A 22,922-nucleotide genomic window follows, 5' to 3' on the forward strand; every position below is an offset into this window, starting at 1 on the left:
ACTGTCCTTTGGTGTTGCACATTGCTACGTGTGACAAACCGTGTGCTGTCGGGACATCAACTTCGATGGTCACAAAGATCTTGGATTTCCCCATGCTGTACGTTAGAAGTGCGCAGACGAAGCAATCTCCTTCTGATCCCCTTCTTCCGACTTCCTTCATGTGTTGATACCAGACGTTGTTTCCTAGATGTGCTGTGCTGTCCAGGTAGTCATTCAGTTTGTTGTTATCTTCGTGTGGGCTTCTCTTGATTCTCAGTGTCTTCCTGTAGTTATCTATAATTACATCTCTAAAAGCGTCTGTATGGCTTTCCCTTGCCGGAGGACTCCTGGGTCTTCCGGTCCATGGAGCAGGTTTCTTTTGTTGTATCGATGAGGTAGGTGGAGGCTTTGCTGTTCTTTCCTTCTCTTCTTGCATCCTTTTCCTGCTCTCTATGTGCCTTTATCAACTACCAGCCCGTTGCCAGCCTGGTGTATAGCTGCATCGTGGCCTTGGTACTTGTTTCTTGTGTTGGTACTTGTGTGTGGGTCACTAAAGCCTCTGCGGTCTTATTTTCCAGTTCCTCGTGCCGCTTCTTTGCTTTGGCTATAAACGGGAATAAATTATCTATTAACATTTGTGTCTTTTCAGTGAACTCTCCTACAGCCACTTCTGTCCTTTCAAGGGCTTTGGTTAAGTCTTCTTTTGTTGGGCTTTCTCTGGCTTCTCTCTCATTATTTTCCGGGACTGATTGTTCATTAGGCAGTCTCATGCTCTTGGTTGCCTTTGCTTGAGGTTCTGTGGCCATTGACACATGCCCTGTTCCGTGTGCATTCAGTGTGTGGATGCGTCTAGTGGTCAGTGCTATGTTTTCATTTATTCCGTGCTGACCCTGTCTCCAGCTTTTCTCTTCTTTCGTTACCTTGATTGTGTATGTATTACTGCTAATTACATTCATTTTCGGCTCATTTACCTTACCATCTGATTTTCTCGGGACCGGAATTACTATGTAGAGTCTGGGTGCTTTTGTAGGCCTCATGCGCACACCATCAGATGGGTGTACTGAAATAGGAACGCTTTGTGCACCAATAAAAAATGCAGTTCTGATTGTTAATGACAGGAAAACAATGATCATCACTATTCATATACACATAATCGTGTGGTACGAAAGGTGGCAGCATTTCCTTCCAGAGAAGCTAGGGCTCCCCTCTGTTTGTGGGAGGACCATGTTACGGTTCTGGGCCCCCATCGCAATTGTTCATTCACGTCAGTGTTATTGAATACCCCCAATTCTATTATGTTCTTGAACAGTTTGTTTCATAAAGTGTCTGGTGCTTCACAAGTGTCCCCCCTCTTGCTGGTGACAATTGTCTCTCAATACAGGAGGCAGTATCCTTGCTAGATTATGGAAAAATTGATTACACTAATACTTCAATTAATCATTTTTTCTGTGCATGTTCAAAGTAGATGAGTTCCCAGTCCACCCCCCGAATCTGCTTCAGTCCTGAGGACATTCTGGACACTGTGAAGAAATGGGAAAAATGACAATAAAACAACAAAGTCGACGTTCTTTTCTCACTTCCTCGATCTGTCCCTCGGCGGAAAGAGGAAGTGCTTGTCTTGGCTTCCTCGATCTGTCCCTTGGCGGAAAGTGTCTCGGCTTCCTCGATCTGTCCCTCGGCGGAAGGTTTTACTGGAATCTCCTCACATAATCTCTCTGAAAGTTGGAGGCATAATGCCATGGAAGAGCGTTCCCATCTGTGCGATGTTAGCTGGATCTCTGGTGAATGTGAGGACGTCAACCTTGATAGGTCTCCCCACCATTTCAGGAAAGTCAGTGACTAGACGGAAGAGGACGTTGTGAGCCAATTGGCTGTCCTCGGGTGACAGGGGCATTTGTCCTGTCTTGCTGGGTTCAGGATTACAGGCCCTTGCCTTGACACGAAAAGTCCTTGCACTTTCCTGCCGCATGGACTGCGACCAAGTAGTTCAGTTTGACCCACAGCTGGCTCAAATGTTCAGAGTTTGCTGGATCTCGAATAAACATGAGTGTCTGTGGTTCTCCCGATAAAAACTGGGCACTCTTCGATTATGTGAAAGAAAAGTGTGTTAGTGAGTTCATCTAGAATCGCCTGTGGTGGAAGCATTTGTGTCTTTATCGCTATATTCAGGTAGTTCGAAACGGCTTCCGCGATGACGGTAGCTGCCAGATTACTTTCTTTCTTGTTGTATTTCCCACCCTTGCTCCCTCTCTCCCCGGTGGGTGCTTTGAAACAGTATTTTCTTATTGTATAAGCGCCTAACAAGCAAACAATAAATAAATCGAGTTCAAGACCCTCTGCATCGTCCACAAGGCTTTCTGGGGGCGAGGCTTACACTATATTCAACACTCTCTTCCTAAATACCTTCCTTCTCGAGCCCTTCACTCTGCTGCCTCCAACTCTCTGGGGGTCAGATGCTTCTCCAGGTAGACAGTAGGGGCAGATCACTTTCCTCTGCAGGTGCCTCCATCTGGAACGGTTTCCCTGCTACTCTCAAACTTGAGCCGAACCACCTGAAGTTTCGGAAGCAGCTCAAAACCTTCCTTTTCTACCCTGCTTTCTCTCCCTCCCTCCCCTGCTGACATACCTGTCTGCTACGCCGACTGGTTGCTTGGTTACCCACAGAGTCTCATTGGGTACTTGGCTCCTCTTGACCGGTCTCCACCGCACTGCCTCTGGGCCTGCCACGCACTAGGGGCTGTAACTGTCACCTCTACCGCCCCCACCTCCTTGCAATTACCCAGAGCCACGCTGTCCTGGCTGCACTTACTCAGAGCAATGCTGCTCTGATTGCATTTTCCCCTGCCCTCACGCGTCCCCTTTCCCTGTAATTTGCGTTACTGCTCTTGCACAATCTGAAGACCCAAGGCCTAGTAAGATAGTTTGTCTTGTCCTCCCTCTGTACCCTCCCTTGTCTTTTCACGTCTAGAAACGCATGTTTACAGGCGTTTTAGAAATTACTTATATCAACTACATTTTAAATGGAATCATACAAAGCCATTACTGACTTTGATTAATTTTAAGTAGAGGGCTAACATTTGGGATTGGATGCAAAATATTTTACATTTTGAGACCCTCCACTAATCAAAAGAATATTGTAGATTTTTGCCAAAGTGCGCACTAACCAATTGTATATCAATCTATTTCCAGATAGAGAGGCATGCTGCCTCTTTATGAAATTTAGACAGAATCCCATGGAAACATTGGACATTTTGGGCCCAAGATTGAATATGCCAAAGTCTAACCCCATAAATGTCGCTTATGTAAGAAATAACAGGCAGCAAAAACGTTGAAACACCTTTTGTTGAACGGGTTTTAATAATAAAAGAAAGATACTTTGGTACATTTGCCTTTATGTTAGCAGCATTAAATGACTGTTTTTGGTCCCACTGTATGAATTGGTGCTATATTAGTTTGACTATTGTTGTGGTTTTCTTTTTGGCAAGAGATTGCAGGCTCTATGTTGTAATTATAGTATTTTAGCCAAGCAACAAATGTGCTTATTGTTTCCCTAAATTATGAAAATGTGGATATATTCAGATTTATTAATTAAATGTTTATTTAATTGTGACTTTCATGCATAGTTAATTTTGTTTGACATGTTATAGTGTATAAGGATTAATGTAAACCATGTAGGCACTTTTAAATGAAAATAAGAAATTCAAATGTTCTATTGGTGCCTGAGTTTATTTTATTTTATTTTTTTGGATAGGTTGGGCACACATGGATTTCAGACCAGATCTTTGCAATGCCACCCCACGTCCAGGGACAGCCAGTTTTCGGGTAATTGATATTGGTTGGCAAGGCCCTCTAAATCCAAATCCCTTGAGCAAAAATGAAGAAGAGCTGCTGCTGGATGAATACCTTTCACCAACTAAACTGGTGAGACCACTTAATTTCTGGTATGGAAAAGAATTTGGACCATGAATTAGTTTAGTTTTAGATTTTATTTTTGTTACTCTATCATCATTTTCACTCCAAGATGAAGCAGTGCATGTGATGGTTTCCACAAACAAAGTAACAGACACAATCTAAGGTGGCTAACTTGGTTTTCATCATCTGTCCTTCCTCTGTCATGTGACGAGGGCCATAAACAGTCAGAAATGTGAGCAACCAAAAGGTGCCTCATCCGGTAGTCCTCAGGGACTTGTCATCGAGGTGGCCAGGACACGACCATCGCTTTTGGATCCAGTTCCTGGGGATGGACCAGTGCGGGAGGATCACCCGGGTGAGTGGTTTTAAGGGTGTGGGGGCGAGACAGCCAATTGTGAGATGCTGTATTCCCCCCCTTTGTTGTTCATCTACCCCATCCTACATTGTAGCATTTTTCGAAGTCCCAACTCCTCCACCCTTTTACACAAAAACTGGGCCGAGGAGGAGGGTGACTTAGAGTAACCAGACTAACTCTCACATCGTACTGGACATGTCCCTTTAATTGGGTCAGGCAAAGTCAGGCACTTTGCACTGAGTGCATACACCGTAGACCAGTAAGTTCTCATCACACAAATAAAAGGCAACAGATAAAGACGTGCTCTAAGCAAGGCAGAACACGAGTACAAGCAGAACTTTTGGGACGAAGGCACACCTACTGGAGCAGAGCAACAGACCAAGAGATGACAGCAGCGGCCAAAAACCCCAAGGCTTCGCTACTGGAGGTCATTGCCTCCGCCAGACTGCGAAAGACACTTGGAGAAGGCCAAATCCCACAAGTGAAGATTGCATTGTGTTCCAAGGACGCCAGTGACCCTCCCGGGTGAACGGCATAGTTGGGGGGGCGAGGCCAAGCCTGTGGTACTAATCTCGACTCGTAAATTGGAAAATCGCAAAACAAGAAAGAAGCGCACACAGCAGGTGAGTTGGCAAGCGACCTAAGAGACTGGTGTGTGTTAGAATGAATGAAATAGCAACATTATATCACAAATGAAGGCTGCATGTGTGTGGATGAGAGGTGAAGAAGGGCAGACCTATGAATGACATTTAAAGTAAAAATGCATCTGTGGGATCAGAAATACTAAGTAACTGAGTGGTCCACTGAAAGGAAGTAGCCCATTCGAAAGTCCCAGTGAAAGGTACATTGTTTGAAGCTAAAAGGCAAACAAACGGCAAAAGTGAATGAAGTGAAAGTACATGTGAACTTTGAGTCAAAGTGGTCCTGCAGTGGTCTGAACAAATAGTGTAACACAGATTAAAAAGTCTTCGACATCCGAAAGGGGTCCGAGCCCGATTGAGGGAGAACTTAAGTACAATAAGCTTGGGGAAGGAAGCCCCTTGAGTTTGTGTGAAACTGTGATGTGAGAGGTCTGAGCCCGGAAGAGGGTGACCTACATGAACTGTGGTTGTAAGGTTTGAGCCTGGCAGAGGGGGACCTTTGTGAACTTTAGTTGGAAAACATGTTTTGAAAGTCAAGAAAGAGACTTGAAGGTGGAAGGCCAGGTGGGTCTCAATCCACGGTTTGGGACTGCTTAGAGTGTTAGAAACCGAGCCAGAGTGTGTCACCCTGCCTACAAGGATAGCCTTACTCTGAGAGGATTAACGTGAGGAGGAGAGCTGGTTCAACTACCTTTATTCTTTTGAACACCGATTTTTCCTTTGCATCCATTTACACTTTTTTGTACAATAGGGCAGGCATTAAGTGTTAGTATAGGCCATTTTGATTTGATGGACTCCACTAGGACGGTTTTGTTTATCATTTGATGGTCGAGACTACTCCCATTTTAGTTGTAGGGCAGAATAGGAGTTTCTCCAATGCCAACGTTTTCAATAAAGGTTTTACTGGGGGGCGTGGCTACGAGGGCCATGTAGGAGGACGTGATCTGGAGGAGCTCCCGAGATCCTGAAATGATCCGGGCATAAAAGTGCGCAACGATGGGCCGACGACTGCTGAAAATACACATGTCGGTGTGTGAATGATTGGGCCACGCTTAGTGAACTTTTGGAAGGTGTAGGAAGAACGGCGGCAGAGATCTGTGCGGAAAGGCTAAGGAGCGCCGGAGACAAAAGACGACACAAAATGGCCGACCAATGTCTGGAACAAAGGAAGGAGCAGGCCGCGCGGTGATCGAGCGAAAGAGGCGTACTGGGTGCGCAGTTGTCATTTGTGCAGAACACAGTTCCTCTGGGTCATGTCGAATAGAACGGTGAGGCCGAAGCCGAAACAGCCCACCCTGGACGACTTCGCTAAGACGTCCCCTGGTCAAGACAATACCAAGAGCAAGGATAAGCCGCCTGCAGGCAGCATGACGACAACTGGCGCTAATCAAGAAGTCCTAGCAGCGATTGCAGACCTAAAGGCGGCCTGGGAATCTAAACTCGAATTAGCCGTCACTGAACTGAAAACGGCACTGGACCTTAAGGTCGGAGAGGTGCAGGAGGATGTTAATCTACTCCGACAGGACGTCAGGGCCTTGGCGGAGCGCACGGAGTCCCTTGAGAAGGAAGTTAGCCCGAATACCGCGGATTGTGCCTCCCATAAGGCCGAATTGCATGCCCTGATACAGAGAGTGGGCAACTTGGAGAGCAGAGCGGAGGAGGCGGAAGGACGTGCCCGACGAAACAACATCCGCATTGTGGGCCTGCCGGAGGGGTTGGAGGGCCACGATCCCACTGAGTTTGAGTCCATGCTACTGCAAGAGATACCCTGAGGAGCCCTATCTCAAGGATTTGCGGTGGAAAGGCCACATAGAGCTCTAAAAAGGAGGCCGCCGCCAGGAAACCCGCCTAGGCCGGTGATAGCCAAAATTCTTAATTACCGGGACCGGGAGAGGATATTGGAACACTTCCGCAAGGGAGGAACGATTATACGAGGAGCGGCAAACATCACTGCCTACCCGGACTATACCCTGTCTGTGCAGCGTAGCCGCATGAACTTTGGGGACGGTAAAGAGGAGACTGAGAGAGGCGGGCCACAAATTCATGTTCCTGTATCCGGCAAAATTGAAAGTTATACATAAACACAAAACTTTGTTTTTTGAGACCCCGGAGGATGCCATGGGATGGCTCGATGCACAGGGATGTCCCCAGGAGTCAGAAGTTCGGACGGAGAGAGAGCACGGAAGAGATAATTAATGCACGAGGAAGGTGCCACAAGATGGCGCGGCACGGACCCGTGGGACTTGAATATAGTCATTTGCACAGCCTTCAGTAGAGAAGGTCAGACTATTGCACTAGATGTTGTGAGCACTGTAATTATTATTGAAGTAATGGGAGCCCTACAGAGCAGATCTCTTTACCCCACAATAATCTTAGTTAAGTGGCCATTAGGGCGACTTCACCCTACTGAGCTCTGTGCATTGTTTGGTGCTTGCAGGGTTAGATGTGGGGGTGCCTGAGTTCCGAGTACGGAGCTGGGCAGCAGTTGGGGTGTGTGATGTTGGGGAAGGGACGGGTGGAGGGAGGGGAGGGAAGTTGGGAATTTGTTGTGTACATACTTATGGATAGTTTGAGCTGGTACAAGAAGCTACAAGTAAAGATGGAGAGCTGTATCTGTATCACGTGGGCAAGGGGGATTCGCTACACGGAAGGCAAGAAGACACTCAGGAGCCATGGGGGACCTTAAGATCGTAACATGGAATGTCAGGGGACTCAACAGTTACTTAAAGAGAAACAAAGTCAAGTCATGATGTACTTGAAAAGACAGAAGATTGATATTGCGTTGTTGCAGGAAACACATTTGACCCGGCAAAAACTGGAACTGGTGGGGAAGAAGTGGAGAGGTACTGTAGTAGGCTCTCTCTGTATTCTGCCTACGCTAGGGGAGTGCTGGTCTGGGTGGCACCGCACGTTCCGCTCCAACTTACACAAGAAGTGGTGGACACAGAGGGAAGGTTGGTCATATTAAAGGCTTTGGTGGAGAATAGAGAGGTGTGCATTATAAATACGTATGCCCCCAACCAAAATACTGCGGCATATTTTAGAACCCTGTGTACTCATCTGGGCGCGTGTATGGGAGGAGCGGTTATCTGGGGAGGGGATTTCAACTGCGTGCTCAACCCAAAGGCAGACAGATCTGATGATAAGATTGATAGGCCCACCCAGCAGCCAGGGTATTGCAGACATTACTAGACGACTTCGGGTTGGCAGATGTTTGGAGGCTGAAACACCCTAATGAAACACAGTACTTGCATTACTCAGTTCCGCAGCAACTGCACACGAGACTTAATTACTTTTTTGCCACGCCAGATGTGGTGATAGAGACCACCCAAATAGACTATAGAGCAAGGGTCCTGTCGGACCACTCGCCTCTGGTTCTGAGTTGGCAGTGCTGCCGCCCCAGGGCGCGGATACCGACATGGCGCCTCCGGGCGGAGGCGCTCCGGGACCCGGTCTTCAGGAAAGATATCGGGGATGCGATCACACAGTACTTTGAGGTAAACCCAGGCAGCGTGGACTCAGCGTGCACGCTCTGGGAAGCCTTTATGGTGGTATTGCGGGGTGCTGCTATTGCTAAATCAAAAGGCCTACAGGGTGGGGTCCTAACGGAGCTAGAGGAAGCGGAAGAGAAACTGGAACGGGAAAGCAACAGGGCGGGAGGGGATGCAGAACTTGTACTCGAACTACAGCAGAGGTGTGCAGAGCTTTGGGAAAGGCTCTGCAACCTTAACTATAAGAAGTATGTTGAGAGGCAACATGCAGGTGGGGATAAAACTGGCCGCTTGTTGGCGTGGTTATATAAGAGCGAAACCCCCAGGCCCCCGATTAGGACAATAACTAGAGAAGACGGGGAGGTGGTTGACACCCAAGAGGGAGTCAACGAGGCATTCTTAGACTATTATAGGACATTATATGAGGACAGAAGAGGGGACAATCGAGAGGAGATTAGAGAAACTCTAAAAGACATGGAATTACCTAAGATTAGTGCTGAAGAAAGGGAGGAGCTGGACGCACCGATAACCTTAGAGGAATTGGAGGAGGTGGTGAAGGAGCTACCCACCTGTAAGATCCTGGGCGCGGACGGATTCCCTGGCAAGTTTCATAAAACATAGAGAGGAAGTACTCCCCCCTATGCTAGAGATGCTCAATGAGTCTTTTGAGATGGGCCGGCTGCCGGAATCGCTTATTGTGCCGCTTCCTAAGCCCAACAAGCCAGGGAATAGCTGCGGCTCCTATAGGCCTTTGTCAATGTTGAACCAGGATAGCAAGATATTGACGGCGGTCCTGGCCAATAGGCTGCGTAGAGTTATTAGCACACTGATACACCCGGACCAGACAGGTTATGCCCCCAGCAGAAATATAACCCACAACCATAGGCGACTCCACCGGGTGATTGAAGAGGGAAACAGGAGCGAGGGGGAAATGGCGGTGGTGTCCCTAGATTCAGTCAAAGCTTTTGACTCAGTGAGGTGGCCATGGTTGCTGGAGGCCCTGAAAGAATACGGGATGGGGCCAGGCTATGTTAGGTGGGCAAAATTATAATACAGTGAACCACTGGCCAGGGTGCGCACAGGATCGGTGATATCTGAGAGATGGCAACTCAGTAGGGGCACCAGACAAGGGTGCCCCTGGTCCCCGATGTTATACATTCTAGCCCTGGAGCCCCTGGCAGTGTACCTCAGACAACAATATGACATGGTTGGTATTGAGGTAGGGGGAGAGAAACATCTAATATCCTTGTATGCTGACGATTTACTACTATACTTGAAATATCCGGAGGAAAATCTTCAATATATTCTAGAGGTTATGGAAAGGTATGCAGAACTGTCCGGCATAGCGGTGAACCCCCAGAAATCGAGCATGTTCCCATTGGGAAGCTACAGAGGAGCCCCTCTGGAGCGGTTGCCGGTGTTGTCCGTACCATGGGCGGTTGATTCCTTCCGCTACCTCGGAATAGATGTGTACCATACGGTGGAGGAGGAGCACTTGCATAATACCGGGGGGGCTGTGGGAAAAATCTAAACAAGTATGAAGTTTTGGGAGAAGTTGCCGCTGGCGATGATAGGACGGGGGGCGATGCTCAAAATGGCGGTCCTGCCTAGGCTGTTACATTTCTTCAGTAATATACCATACTTGATACCCAAAAAGTTTTTTGTCAAACTGAATAGCATGTGCAGAGACTTCCTATGGCATGGCACTCGCAATAGAGTGGCGCTATGGAAGCTGCAGAACTTCCATGACAGAGGGGGCATTAAGCTTCCAAATTTTGAGGCCTATTATGTAGCTGGTCAGTTGCAATATGTAACCAAATGGCTTTCTGATGAGATAACTCCTGAATTTAGGCTGTTTGGACAAGACTGCACTCCGTTTTACTTAAAGGAGATTATCTGGGTGCCTAGACTTGAAATGAAAGAACGCCCGTATGATGTTGCTTGGGTGGAAGATGTGGCGCAGAGTATGCCGACTGATGGAGAACCCGTACCCGTGTTCCCCACAGGTGCCGCTAGTCGCCTTGGCTGGGGGAGACAGCCAACTCAGAATGATAATCAGGACCTATTGGGAATCGGTCGGGCTGGTCACATTAGGAGATGTATGGCAAGAGGGGATCTTTAAGGATTTCGAAGAACTGGGAGAAGAGGCAGGCTTGCACAGAGGCCAATATGTCACGTATCTTAGGCTAGTGCAGATTATTCGTAAAACCTGGCCAGAGACTGTACTGGCGGAGGAGCCAGACGTCATAATGGGAACAATATATGACATATCAGAAGGAGGGCATGAGATCTCTAGATTGTATGAGATGGTGATGACCCGGGTGGGGAAGGATTTGACTCATTTGAGGCTGGACTGGGAAGCGGAGGTGGGAACACAGATGACGAATGGGATGTGGGAGCGTGCTATGGGATACCACAAGAAGGTGTCCAGAAACGCCAGATTGCAGCAGATACAGTTATACATAACGCATAGAGCCTATATGACCCCGAAGAGAATATCTAAGTTTGTAAACGCAGGAAGACCAGCATGCCCAAAATGCGATGAAGAAGATGCTGATATGACACACATGTTCTGGTCTTGCCCAGTGATTGAAGGTTTTTGGGGGGGAAGTGGCACAAAAACTAGCAGATAAAGGGGTCACGCTCAACATAGATACGGCCTGGGCCTGCCTGTTGGGAGGGTTTCCCAGACCACGGAATACTAAATATGTTGGGAAATTGAGGGACCTGGCATATGTGCTTGCAAAAAGGATTGCCATGGGCTGGAAGCAGTGCCACATGCCACGGGTTGAGGTATGGTGGCGGGATTTGCAAAAATGGGCGGAGGCTGAAACGGTAGTATGGCAGGAGGCATGTAGCAAGTGCAGGGAAGAAGTGGGTAACCTGATGGCATGGAGAGTGTTAATAACAGGACTGTTTGGCACAATAATGGATTCTGCAGCTTCGGAAGGAAGCGATACCCGGCCACAAGCAGCAGATACAGAACGAGAAACTCAAACAAGCTCTTGAGGGGGGAGGGATTTGGGGAGCAGTAATGTGCATTAATTGATGTTCACGAGTCTGTTGTAAATAATGCTGCAAGTTTGGTTTGTATTGTTTATTTGTTTTCAAAATAATAAAAACTTTAAAAAAAAAAAAAGGTTTTACTGATTGTATCCGTTGTGTCAGTGTCAATACTTGCGATACCATGCCTTTGCTACAGAAAGCATAGCCTGATTAGAAAAGGAATAGCTAAAACCCAGTGTCAGTCGAATGGCAGTGAAAAGGGAGCAACATTTTTAATTTATCTGGTCTTGGAGGAGGGGTTTAAGAAAAGCAAGATAGCTGGAATGCATTCAGTCAATGTCTATCGCAAAGGAAGCACTGAGCTTCTGCACATAGTGGCTGGTGGAGCCCAGTATCTGGCTGCAAAGCAGAGAGGTTGATGCTGGAGAAACTGCCTGAGAATCCAAAAAAGCAACTAGGACTTGAAGATTGCTGAAAACCTGAAAACGTACTTTGAACCTAGAGATGGTGGTAAGCCTTGCATACAGTCAGTCAAACTTGAATTCCGATCCCCCAAACAGGGATGGAAATGATTCCCAATCTTTTCACTGAGACTGCCTTTAAATGTGAAATGCAACCACTTGATTGCTGGAAGTCTGGCGCTCCTGACACTAATGTATTCTAGGGGGCTGGACAGCAAATCTTTGAGCTATTGTCCAGCCCTTCCTGAAATGCTCAGGTCTCCTTTGTGAGTAAGGTGACCTGAGTATTTTGGCAATGAGCACAAATGAAAGTAGCGCATTCTGTGCACTCCTTTCATTTGTGCTCATATTTTACAATCTAGCCATTTGACTCTTATCTACCTACATGCCTTCCCCTCTCAGATATGTAATTTTCCCATCTTCCCTAGATCTTCTCATATTTGTTAGGGCATTCTTATACGTGAACATATCCCCTGCAACCATTCTATCCATGCTTTGTCTCCAAGTAGGACAAATGGCGGGTTCAGAAACGATTTTGCATATGCTAGCGTCTGTCTTCTTATTTCCCCAGGAGGAAAAGCCACGGGTTGATCTTGATCATCCATCCCCTTACTAGTGGCAAATCAGAGTTCTTCCCCAGTACCTCTCAATGCACTTGCATAACCATATTGTGTATAAAAGGTTTTCTTTTCCCCAGCACTCTTGAGACACTGGTCATCCTCACTTCTTACCATTTCAAAAGTGCATTTCTGAAGTAATGAATCGCAATCTCTAACTAGCGACTGACACCGCCACAGATAATGCAGTCATCATCCGAGAGCTCATCCAAACCTCTGGACTGGACCAGTCCTGCTTCAACCTATCTAGTGATGATGTTGCAAAGGACACCAATTCTCTGTATAGGGTGGAGATCTGCTTGAAACCTATTTCATCCTCCAGAACATTCACTTCAATGGGTATGTATTGGTTAAAACCCTGTATGGTCCTGAGTTGTCAAACATGTGTTGCAAGAGTATGCTTTTGTAAAAGGCCTTTGGTACCCAAAATGAAGTCTTCCCTTAAGGTCTGCAACATCTTCGCCCCCCCCCCCCCATTGTCTGACATTCACTAGTTTGCTAGCACCTTTAATACGCCATCTTTAAAAAATCCAGTGATCACCTTCAGTACTTTGTTTCTCCACAGCACAGAATCCAAAATTAATCTAACCTGCCACCCAAGCCTTTTCATTGCCTGCTTCTAACCTTCACCCACTGATCTTGCAGCTTGTGGGACCTAGCTTGTGGACCGTGGTCCTGTACAGTACTTGTTCTATCCACCCTTCCACTACCACCACTTGAATCGTTTTGTGCTGAAAGTTCCATGAATGTGCCCACACCTATAGAGGGCAAAGTAATGCATTTAGAGATGAGAAGTCCTAACCTGCTTTCCCATGATGAATTCGTAAGTGTAAGGCTAGTAATATATGGTCTCTGATTTTGTCATAAGCACTATCTGATTAAGGCACAATCTGATTAAGGCATCAATGGTCTGGAAATCCTCCATTCTTAATATTTCGGGTGCATTTGGTACCATTATAAAGAATTCTCAGCAGTGGGATCATTTTATAAAAGGGCCTCTCACCAACCGATCCCAACAGGAGTTTTTACCATTGCTCTACATCCAATGCAAACCCTCTGATCGCTGGGGGTGAAGTTGGTTTCTCAAAATACCTTGTTATTGAGACTTCTCTGCCACTGAAGCTAGCCAAGCTATTTGAACAAGTGAGTTGCTCTATTTAGTTGGCTCCTTCGTAATATGTTTGACAGGCCACACCAACAGGAACTTGAATCATCTTGCTCTATTTCACTCTGTTGTATGTGATGCCCAAACATTTACATCATGGCCCACGGTCCCAAGTTGCATATTGTCTGCTTCCCAGGCCCAGTAAAAGATCAGCAGTATAGCAGTAGATTCGGCATCTGTCTTCTACAGTCAATCATAACTACTGAAATCCCAACAAAACCGGATACCTCAGCACCCATTTGGCAAGGAGTTGCATCATCGCAGCGAAAAGCAATGGAGATAAAGCTTACCCCTGTCTGGTGCTTCTTGTTAACTCCAAGGTTGGTAGTGATTACAATCTACCTTTGGCTAAGTTAAAGTTGGAGAACACACCCGCTCAAGGTGTTCGGTCCCAAAACCCATTCCAAAAATCTTTTGTTCCATTAGATGAAAGCTATAGACCTACTCCACTGACAAAAAGGATTTATGGTTTTCCAGTTATCGGAGATTGAGCAGTCAGTCTTATGTTGACCGAGCCTAGTGCCATTTGCATCATTCTGAGATCAAACCTTGTGGAGCGACCTGGAATAAAACCATTTTGATCATGGTGTAACTGATCCTGAATCTTCAGCAAACTGTTCACAAAGATCCAAGCCTCAATCTTAGTTTCCCCTTTTATGAGGATATCCACATCCCTGACTCGCAGAGAACGATTTGTTTTCCTTTGGCATCACTGAAGGAATGGCTTTTCTTAGGTCAGTGGAGGGGTTCCCCTTATCCCTGCTTTCACTAAACATTCCAACCTCGTCTATAAACCTGCTGACAGCTCATTTGGCCTGTGGGTGTTCCCACCCCTCATCTGACAAATGGGAGCCTTGATTTAACTATATGCCCATTCCTCATTTAGGAAGCCATGTTGCCCCCTGATCAACATAAAAACTACAAACAACTTGTCCGAGCGTATCCTTTGAGTCGGATGCAGTTTTCATAAGTTGAGGGTACCTCACTAATGTATGCCTCAGAGTAAATGTTCAGCCTCCTCTTTCTTCCCCCTAACTATTTTACTATCATAGTCTCTGTGGGCTAGCTGCCTGTCCAATGCTCATATTCTCTACAACCTTTTCATAGTGATTTTCATCCTTTTTTGCATTTCCTCATTACCCTTTCAGGCTAGTCAGTCAAGAATTCTTCTTGCAGTTTTGTTGCCGGTTTCTCCTTTTCCGATAGGTCAGATAGTCTTGCCTTCTCCCTACTTCGCACAAGTTCAATCGCCATCCCTCTGAGAACCGCCTTATAAGCTTTTCATATTGTCCGTTTACTTGGAGTTGACTGTTTGAAATTATTCTTCTGTTGCCTCTTTGTGGGCCTGGGTTAGACTAACTTTTTCGAAGTCAAGAAAATATTATTTCAGTATCAGTGGTAAATATGCTATTGCCTATTTCATTGTGTTGCATAGGAAAATTTCATTGTTCCAACTAATAATTGCCGAAACATCTAAAACCCAACCCCTGAATTTAATATCAAAGCTACTTAAACCAAAGGTGTTTTGGAACTATGAAAAAACCCACTTCATGCCTTATCTAGACTATAGCTTGCAGTAAAACAGGCCTCTAAACAAGTGTGATCAGAAGTGAGAGGTTATCTTAAATGTTTCCCTTCAAGGGAGGGTTTTGTACAAATCTTGTACAAATCTGTAAACTCCTACAAGTGAATGAATGAAGCCAGGATTTGTACAACACTTAAATAAAGTTGCAATGTAAACTAGAATGTATAAGGTACAAATGAGACAGCTGACTCCACCTTTAAAAAAACCTGGCTCAGGAAAACAATCTGTAGGTTAGAGTGAAAGCTTTACGCAGCTATAACTTTACAATGGAATACCATTCATCTGAAGTAAATGGTGGAGAGTTATCCCTGAATGATTGAGACCATCTGTATACTGATGTTAGACTGACATTCTTTTTATGCAAAGGAATGTTGTACAACAGGAAAAAAGATTTTGTGCAGATTTTAGGTGTTTAAATTACCCTACATTTTTATTTATTTTTTGTGTTCCTAGTAGTTTTTAAATCTGGTTGCATCTTCATAACTTTTACAGATGAGCTCAATGACCAAAAGAGAGGAGATGGGGCAGCGGGCATGAGATGAAAGGATAAGCTTATGGTTTATTTTGCATAGGTGACGTACTTGTTATGGATGAGCTTATCAGATGGAGGGTGCCTTCCACAGAAGAACTCAACCTGGCACCGGGGCAGTGCAAGCACCAGGACTGCTCAAGTCTGGTACCACTAGTGCCTGGATAGCATGAAGGCTGGCCACCACCAACCACCACATGCTCCTGCTCACATGCCCCGACTGGTGGGAGAAGGGTCAGGCAGACTCGCCTGGGAGAGGTCGAAGCCATGCTGCCCAGGCCTGGGGAGCTGGAGTACCTACGCCACTGGCAGGAGGGACTGTAAAACAACACTGAACCCTTGCGACTGTGGCCCTTCGCGGCCTGAGCCTTGCATCCTGGAGTAGTGGAACATCTTGTTCCTGAGGAAGCAGCTGAACTGTCTTTGGAGAAAAGATGGTTTGTTAAATCGGTTTCATGAGCTGTACAAGCAAATAAGCGACCTGTGGCTTGGCGTTGAGGAAACGTCCAATGAGCATCTTGAGACAGCCGCCCTAGTTTAGGTTTTTGTGAGCTTAGTGACGGGGCCCCTGGATCTCTGTCCAACTACTCTAACTTTTTCTTCGCCTAATGTTTATCCAGTTTCCCGTTGAGCATCTGCTTCGGCAGACCTTTGGAGGGATCATTGAGCCTTGCTGACGTCTGTCTGAAATCTGCAGATTACCTCTTGGACTTGATGGACCACAAAGATGGCCATAGTGACAACCCACTGTGAGGCTCTGTCCGCCACTCTTTGCCTGCACCAAATATATGCTTGTCTGATATGTTTGCTGATGTCTACCCCATGTACCAGTGTGACCTGCTTTCTAAAAGTGCGAATCTGTACTAGTACCCCAGCTCTCTTCACAGGGTTGCAGTGCTGAGACCAATGTTTCTCATGTCGGTCAAGGGAAGCCTCAAGGAAGAAAGATTTTGTTGCCATGGGATGGATGCCTGTACCGAACCTGAAATGCGCACAGTTAAATCAGAAACTTTGTGCCAAACCAATCCGTGCAATACACAATGGGCTTCATTACGACCCGGGAGGTAAGGGATTACCGGTAAGGGCACCGGTACGGTAATCCCTTACCGCCCTACTACGAGTTCCCTTTGCGGGTCCTCCCTTAACACCACGTTTTACCAGGCGTTAAGGACAGGACCCGCAAAGGGACCTTAGAGCTAATAACGGTACCGCAATCTGCGGTACCGTTATTAGCGCCTTCCCCATTCCCGTTGAGCCCTATGGGGGCTCAAATGGGAATGGGGAAGAGCCCTGGTGAATGGGAATTGCCGCCCCCGCCAACCTTGGAATGGGGCGGTAATAGCTCCATTCACCAGGGCGGAGTCGGTGAGGTTTTGGAGGCAGCCATGGCGCTAATAGCGCTATGGTTACCTCCAACCTCGTAATGACCCCCAATGTCTATAAATAAGAAATTGGACAGCTACATTTTGTGTGTTATTCAGAAGAAAGTACATCCTGGAAGGTCGAATAAACCAAGGACATGCATGACCGCAGACCCTTCAAAGGGCATTTTCAGGCATGGTAGCATATGTCTTTGGACAAACCAGTGGTGCTTCTGGTTAACCTGAAGAATGTAAAGCAAGGAGTTTTACATTACAATGGAACAAATGCTTTGAATGTTAGCACATTATCACTGCCTAATCAGTGGCCCAAAGAATTGCAGAATGAACATCTGGAAAGCCATAGTATGACTGCTTCAACCGGCTACTCGCAAAGCTGTGTCAAACTTTCAACCAAAAACCTAACTGTCAGTGACTGGGCGTCCTTATCTCCGGTTCTAAACTATAGTCCTGTGGTGACTGTCTGTCAAGAATACCCCGAGGAAGGCTCTGATTCGAAGCTTGCTCTCTCTCAAGTATTCTAAATGTAATACCATGAAGATCCCACAACGCCAATATTACAGCGGAACTTCGGCAACCATGTTACATGGCAACTATGGCGGCTGCTACAGAAATAACGCTATCGCGCTTTACGGGGGAGGAGTCACACGGGGTTACGGCCACCCGTTAAAACACTTCCGGTGACCGCACTCGCTGCTTCTGATTGTTTCAATCGTAGCTCTCAGTGGTTTTGCTTCCACTCTTGTTCCTAGTTTCCCTTTGCTCCTGTTACTTTGTCCCCTCTTTCTTGACCACGGCTTGTATCCTGACCCGTCCTTTCTGCTTAAAACTCCTTTGAAGAACGCTACCTGACCTGCTCTGCCTGCTGGATTGGTTACATCGCTGCTCGCACATTGCCGACTCGGAACATTACTTAACCTGCTCTGCCTGTCAAATTGGTTACCTCAGTGCTCGCACATTGCCGACCCGGACTTCACTTACCTGCTTGCTTCCTTGGTCTTCTACGTTGCATCACCCGCGGATCCTGAAAATCCTGCAACTTCTCTGCGGTTCTCAGAACCTTCCTATCCGGTACCCGGACAGAGCCTGCATTACCCAGTATATTGCGCCCGAACTAGAGACTTCCACTTGGTGCTTTAGGCCGATAGGCGTCCTCGTTCCGGCGGGATAGAAACGGACTAGAGACTGCCTGCTGAACCGACAAGGCGTCCTCGTGCCGTCGGGTATAGGGTAGACTGGGTGGCGCAGAGCTCCTCGGTAAATACTATTTGGAAGGTGTTGGTAAGTCTCCAAAATCATCTATTAATGTGCCTTGGTGTATTGCAATTTTTTTCTCCTTGTAAGATCTAGTCTCTGTGTTTATTGTATCTTATTCTTATTCTTGTGAAGTTTCACCTGAATCCTGTCTCCTGTGTCTACCATTCGGGTTGTCTTCATTGTTTGCCATCCTGGATCTCAAGGAACCATTTTACGGCTCCTCCTCATCGGCTGCTGCACTGATCCTGTCTTTCGGCTAATTGCTACTGTTGTAGTTTTCTTTTGGAATACAAAGGTAGACATTGGCAGAGGGAATTCTACGGCTACACGTCGAGTGTTCTGCGGCTCCGGCTTGGCGAAACCTGATAGAATCAGAAGCCTCACATAAACCGAAAGATGGATGTCAATGACGCATTGGTCAACCTTATGCAGCTCATGGCAGAATTGACGGCCGCACATACTGCTACCCAAGCCAGGATTGATGAGTTACAGGCTCGGACTTCATCCAGTGCAGCCACACCTCCTCCTACTGTGGCTTCTGGTTCAGCCGCAGTTGTGTCCCCAGGACCGGCTCAGCCATCATTGGTAATGGCCTCGCCTCATCCTCTGGCGCCTCCTGAGAGGTTCCACAGGGATCCGAAACTCTATCGCACCTTCTTTAATCAGTGCCGTCTGCACTTCTTGTGTAGATCCTCTGCTTTTCCTGATTCGGCCACTAAGGCGGCCTTTGTCCTATCCCATCTAGCCGGTACCGCCGCCACATGGGCGAATCCTTTACTGGAAGCCGGTAGTCCTCTTCTATTTGACTGCAATGCCTTGTTGGAAGCGATGGGGCATGTTTTTGATGCCCACTATCGAACCCAAGCTACCGAGTTGGAACTCCTGGGGATAAAACAAGGTGATTTGTCTCTTTTGGCCTATATAGCTAAGTTTAACCAATTGATTGCTGAAACGGCCTGGCCAGAGGATAAGAAGTCCTCTCTGTTTTACAGGGGGTTGTTGGAAAATTTGAAGGATACCCTGGCCACGGTACCGGTGGTTCCAACTGCCTTCCAAGAACTATTGGATTTGGTTCTTCAAATCGATGCCCGACGGGCAGAGAGGAAGGGTGAAAACAGAAACATTGCCTGTGTTGGTTACTCCTTCTGTTGTCTTGTCTAATGCGCCCGAACCCATGCGGATTGGAGCCATTAAGGGCCCCTTAACGCCTAGTGAAAGAGAGAGGAGACGTCTGCACAACCTCTGTTTCTATTGTGGGTCTCCGGACCATCTTCTCAAGGTGTGCCCGAAGAAACCCAAGAAGTCGAGAAACACCCTGAATCAGTAGTATTTGGGGTTCCTCTACTGAGTCCAGCAATTCTAGAACCCTTAGGCATTGCTCCAATCACGGTCACGGCTGTCTTTCAACCTGTATCAGGCACTGCTTGGGTCGGGGAACCCATTCTGGATTCCGGAGCCACTGGAAACTACATCGACCTTACTTACGCTCGTGAGAAAGGGGTCATGTTCAACGTCAAGAGTTCCCCGGAGATGGTTAGTGCAGTGGACGGCTCATCGCTTTTGTCAGGGTTGGTTACGGAACAAACCGAACCACTCTCCATGAAGACAGCTACTGGTCATACTGAAGTCATTGTTTTTGATGTCATCGCGGCACCCCAGTTTAAGCTCATTCTGGGCTTACCATGGCTTAAAAGACATAATCCGAGTATCGATTGGACCAAGAGTACTGTATTATTTTCCTCTGAGTACTGTACAAAGCAATGCTAGTCCACCCACCCGCGTGTGGAGAATCCTTGTCAAGCTCTCCTTAGGGTCGCACCTGCGGTGGGGGCTGTGGTAGCCATGACATTGCCTCCAGAATACATCTCGTACCAGGATGTTTTCAATGCCAAGAGTGCCGAGGTATTGCCTCCTTATTGTCCATATGACTGCCCGATAGATCTGATTCCAGATGCCAAAATACCGAATGGCAGGGTGTATTCTTTAACAACTACTCCCATGTTCTTTGTTCCAAAAAAAGAAGGGGACCTTTGTCCATGTATAGACTATCGGGAGTTCAACGCAGTCACCATACGAAACCAATACCCTATACCTTTGATCTCTGTGCTGTTGGATCAGTAGGCACGGCAAAAATGTTCACGAAACTGGATCTAAGGGGTGCCTATAATCACGTTAGGATGCGCACAGGGGATGAATGGAAGACTGCTTTCAAAACAAAATACGGCCTCTATGAGTGTTGTGTCATGCCGTTCGGCCTCTGTAATGCCCCTGCTACCTTTCAGCATTTTATCAACGATGTGTTTCGGGATGTCTTGGACACATAAGTGGTGGTCTACTTTGAGGATATCCTCATATATTCCCCATCCTACAAGACCCACGTTGAACATGTGTCTTCTGTTCTTCAACGACTTAGGGACAATCATTTGTACGCTAAATTAGAAAAGTGCATGTTCATGTGACATCCGTTGAATTCTTGGGATACAACATTAGGGACAAAGGAATACAAATGAACGACACAAAAGTCAAGGCAGTCTTGGAATGACCAATACCCTCACACTTGAGATAATTGCAGTCTTTCTTGGGTTTCGCCAACTACTACAGGCGATTCATTCAATCCTTTTCCAGCATTGTTATCCCTCTTACCAGCTCAAAGTCTCGGTTTTCTTGGACTCCGACGGCCCAGGCAGCCTTTGATCATCTTAAATCCTTGTTCACAACAGCTCCTGTGTTGATGCACCTAAACCCAGACCTCCCGTTTGTGGTTGAAGCAGATGCTTCTGATGTAGCTGTCGGCGCAATACTGTCACAGGAGTGTAAGGAAAACGGAGAGCTACATCCAGTGGCTTTCCAGTCTAGAAAACTCACTGCCTATGAAACCAACTATACCATTACGGAAAAGGAGCTCCTGGCCATTTGAGATTCCTTCCAAGTATGGCGCCACCACCTACTAGGGACTGCAATACCGGTCTGTGTTTACACTGAACATCGAAACCTATTAGCCTTGCAATCGGTGAAGTGCACCACCGCCAGACATGCTCGCGGGCACAAATTTTTCTCTATGTTCCACTTGTAGTTTTCTTTTGGCATACAAAGGGAGACATTGGCAGGGAGAATTCTACGGCTACACGTCGAGTGTTCTCCGGCTCCGGCTTGGCAAAACCTGATACTGTCCATCTGAAACAAACCAGCACCCATTCCACTCTGAGGCATGCCCAGGAAGGAAAGTCAATGCAGGTACACCACGTCTCAACCGAAGAGCAAAGGTATCCAAGTACCCAAACAAAAAATTGCTGAAACACATATATATAGGTCTCCATATCAAGCTTCAACTGGCCACCGAGGGACCACAGCTGGACTTTAAGAGTGAAGGGTCTTCCTTGCAGATTTTGGATGAATGGTTGCTTGTGAAAACATAGTACGTACACTTCACAAAGGCACATGAAATATACAAAATTGTTAAACGCTCCACATTGAAGCATTGCACCCATGTTGTGTATATGGATGAAAATGGATCACAGAAATTAATTCTGTGTAAAAATAAACTGCACTTTCTGCAGAGATTCTACAAGATCAGACTTCCAGAGAGGGATAAGCCTGGGCGTGAACAAATTTCAAAGCGGGATCCCATCTACACAGTCATCGATGTTGGCAAGGATGAAGGACCAAACGCTGAGATATATTACAGCATTGAAGAGGTAGACGAACATGGGAAGTTTTTAATGGAATCTAAAACGGGCCTAGTTTCATCAAAGAAGTTTTCAGGAGCTGGAGAATACGATATTCTTACGGTAATTTGTGATTTTCTTTTTATTTGCTTAAAATTGGGTTTGTCCAAATTATACGTAGGTAACTTGTTTTGGAGTTTTACAACACACTAAAGTGCTGTCTGCTCCTGAATGCATTGGGACACTGCATCTTGTTGCACTTCCTAGAATAAGCAAGGCTTAGATTGTCACAGTAAACTTAGTGAGCATTAGTGCACCACATGGGTTTTGCAGGAGCCCTTAGCAATATCCTGAAAAGGCCCATCTTGCTCAAAGACCCTGTTCTTTTGGTTGACTAGATGGTTGGCCCCAGTGGGGATGGGCTTAAATTTGCACGTTTCCATCTGAGCCCATGCCCCTGCTCCTTCTGTCGCTGCAGCCCTCCTTATACTGTCCATTTCCTTTTGGGTTTCTTATGCATGAATAAGTACCTTCCTAAATGTCCTCACTGGCATTAAACATTGATAAGAGGTTGAACACTGAACATGTGACTAAAGGACAACCCAAATTTGTGGGAGTCCTGCGCTTCACACAAACAACTGCAGAGTTCATGAGATTTAAATTGTGTTGAGAGACACTGAAGAAATGGGAAACCAGCAACTCCTATCCAGATTAACTGGTAATAAGCGGGTTGGTGAATGTAAATAAAATGCCTGTGGGTAATTTAGTAATTCTTGCTATTGCACGGAAGCGTGCCCTCTTGGGTCCGAAATCTGCCGGTATACCCTGCGACATGAAGGCTTTTTTTGATGGACCAAGTGGTTTTTAAATTTAATATCTA

At 46.5% G+C, this 22,922-nt stretch overlaps 1 protein-coding gene across 3 annotated transcripts in view; it reads left to right on the top strand.

Moving 5' to 3' along the window:
- The window catches only part of LRRC56 (leucine rich repeat containing 56), a 1,196,120-nt gene that overhangs the window by 147,752 nt on the left and 1,025,446 nt on the right, over positions 1 to 22,922 (top strand). For 2 of the 3 annotated variants that reach the window (XM_069624078.1, XM_069624079.1), the window contains exon 3: positions 3,731 to 3,900. In XM_069624078.1, the coding sequence (XP_069480179.1) occupies positions 3,742 to 3,900 (159 nt within the window). In that variant the 5' untranslated portion in view covers positions 3,731 to 3,741. Of the gene's footprint in view, positions 1 to 3,730; positions 3,921 to 22,922 lie in introns of those variants that run through there. The other variant, XM_069624080.1, reaches the window with a different exon arrangement.

This window comes from Ambystoma mexicanum, chromosome 11 (genome assembly GCF_040938575.1).
Source record: "Ambystoma mexicanum isolate Mex_15411 chromosome 11, UKY_AmexF1_1, whole genome shotgun sequence".
Classification (NCBI taxonomy): Eukaryota; Metazoa; Chordata; class Amphibia; order Caudata; family Ambystomatidae; genus Ambystoma; species Ambystoma mexicanum.